This window comes from Ostrea edulis, chromosome 2 (genome assembly GCF_947568905.1).
Source record: "Ostrea edulis chromosome 2, xbOstEdul1.1, whole genome shotgun sequence".
Taxonomy (NCBI): Eukaryota; Metazoa; Mollusca; class Bivalvia; order Ostreida; family Ostreidae; genus Ostrea; species Ostrea edulis.
The window spans coordinates 98,945,833-98,947,271 of NC_079165.1; the positions used below are offsets into that span (position 1 = coordinate 98,945,833).

General features: G+C 35.1%; 1 protein-coding gene across 1 annotated transcript in view; it reads right to left on the minus strand.

The window, feature by feature from the left end:
• Positions 1–547: 547 nt before the first annotated feature.
• Positions 548–1,439, minus strand: part of LOC125680340 (uncharacterized) — a 41,542-nt gene continuing 40,650 nt past the window's right edge. Inside the window, 1 exon segment of the mRNA XM_056155714.1 lies at positions 548–802. Coding sequence (XP_056011689.1) covers positions 795–802 — 8 coding nt within the window. The 3' untranslated portion in view covers positions 548–794.

The following is a 1,439-nucleotide window of genomic DNA, read 5'->3' on the forward strand; positions in this document are numbered from 1 at the left end:
TCACGCTCGAGAATTTTTCACCCATATAGAGACGTCACCATTACCAGTGAAGGGTTGCAAAATTTAGGCGCTTACGGTCTTTGAGCAGAGAGGGATCTTTATCATGCCACATCTGCTGTGACTAGGGACCTCTGTTTTTGCGGTCTCATCCGAAGACCAGCCCATTTAGTCGTATCTTACGATAAGCAAGGAGTGTTAAGGAAATATTCTGATCTGGATCTCCACAGGAATAATTTTCACATGTTGGTTTGATATGCGTTTACACGGCTAAAAAAAACCACCGGGGGTAAATTTATAATTACTGATATATAAAAGTTTCTTTACACCTAGTCTGATTAGAAGTAAATTTTGCATTAGGAGTAAAAATACTCACATGTGGGTCTTGCATCAAATTACATCCGGGTGCAATGTAAAATGTGCACACCTTGTACATAGTCCACATGCTTCTGTGTAGAATGTTGACGATGGGTTACTCTGGGTAAAGCAGGGTCATGATTTACTTTCTAACAACGCTCACAGTTGGAGTTTTGAGATAGAGTAATAAAAAAACAATTCTGAAGGTTTTTAATGTTTGTTGGTGTAAGCTTTTGCAGCTCAATACATATCAATGAACACAAACAAAATTCAACTATAAAAAGGACGAAAAACAACATTTAAAACATTATTCAACAACATATGGCGAACTATCACAGATTCAGTCATGATTGCAGCTCAAAGGAACACTCAAGTATTGCAGGAATATTAGAAGATTATTCTCCATAATCAGCACCAGGATCCAGAGTGAACTCCCTTTGCTATTGGACTGCAAAAAGAAAGTATAAACTCAATGCATAAACATTTAAAATTCCATGTGAATTGACTGTTTTCCCAACTGCTTTAGATCCCTCGGAAAACGTAAGATAGTCAGCATGGAAATGCAATTTCATATTTAGCGAATCGTTTTAGATCTTTTCTGATCACATTTTTTTCCGGCGTCCGTCTGTGTCTGTAATTTTTCATATTTTCGACTTCTTCTCAAGAACCCATGAGCTGATTTATATGGAGTGGCAAATTAACATAAACTCAAATAGTTGAAGATATCTTCAATTATTGGAAGATATCATCAGCTCAATTATTGCTCTCTTTAATTGAATTAATGCGCACATTAAATCAATTATTGCTCTCATCAAATGAATTAATGAGCGCTTCAATTCAATTATTGCTCTCATCAATTGAATTATTGCGCGCATCAATTGAATTAATGAGATCAATAATTAATTTAATGCACGCATTAATTCAATTATTGCTCTCTTCAATTCAATTGGTGCGCGCATCAATTTAATTAATGAGAGCAATAATAGATTCGTAGTGTGCATTAATTCAATTATTGCTCTCTTCAATCCAATTGATGATAGCATCAATTTCGTAGAAATATTGCTCGCAATAATTAATTTAGAGCT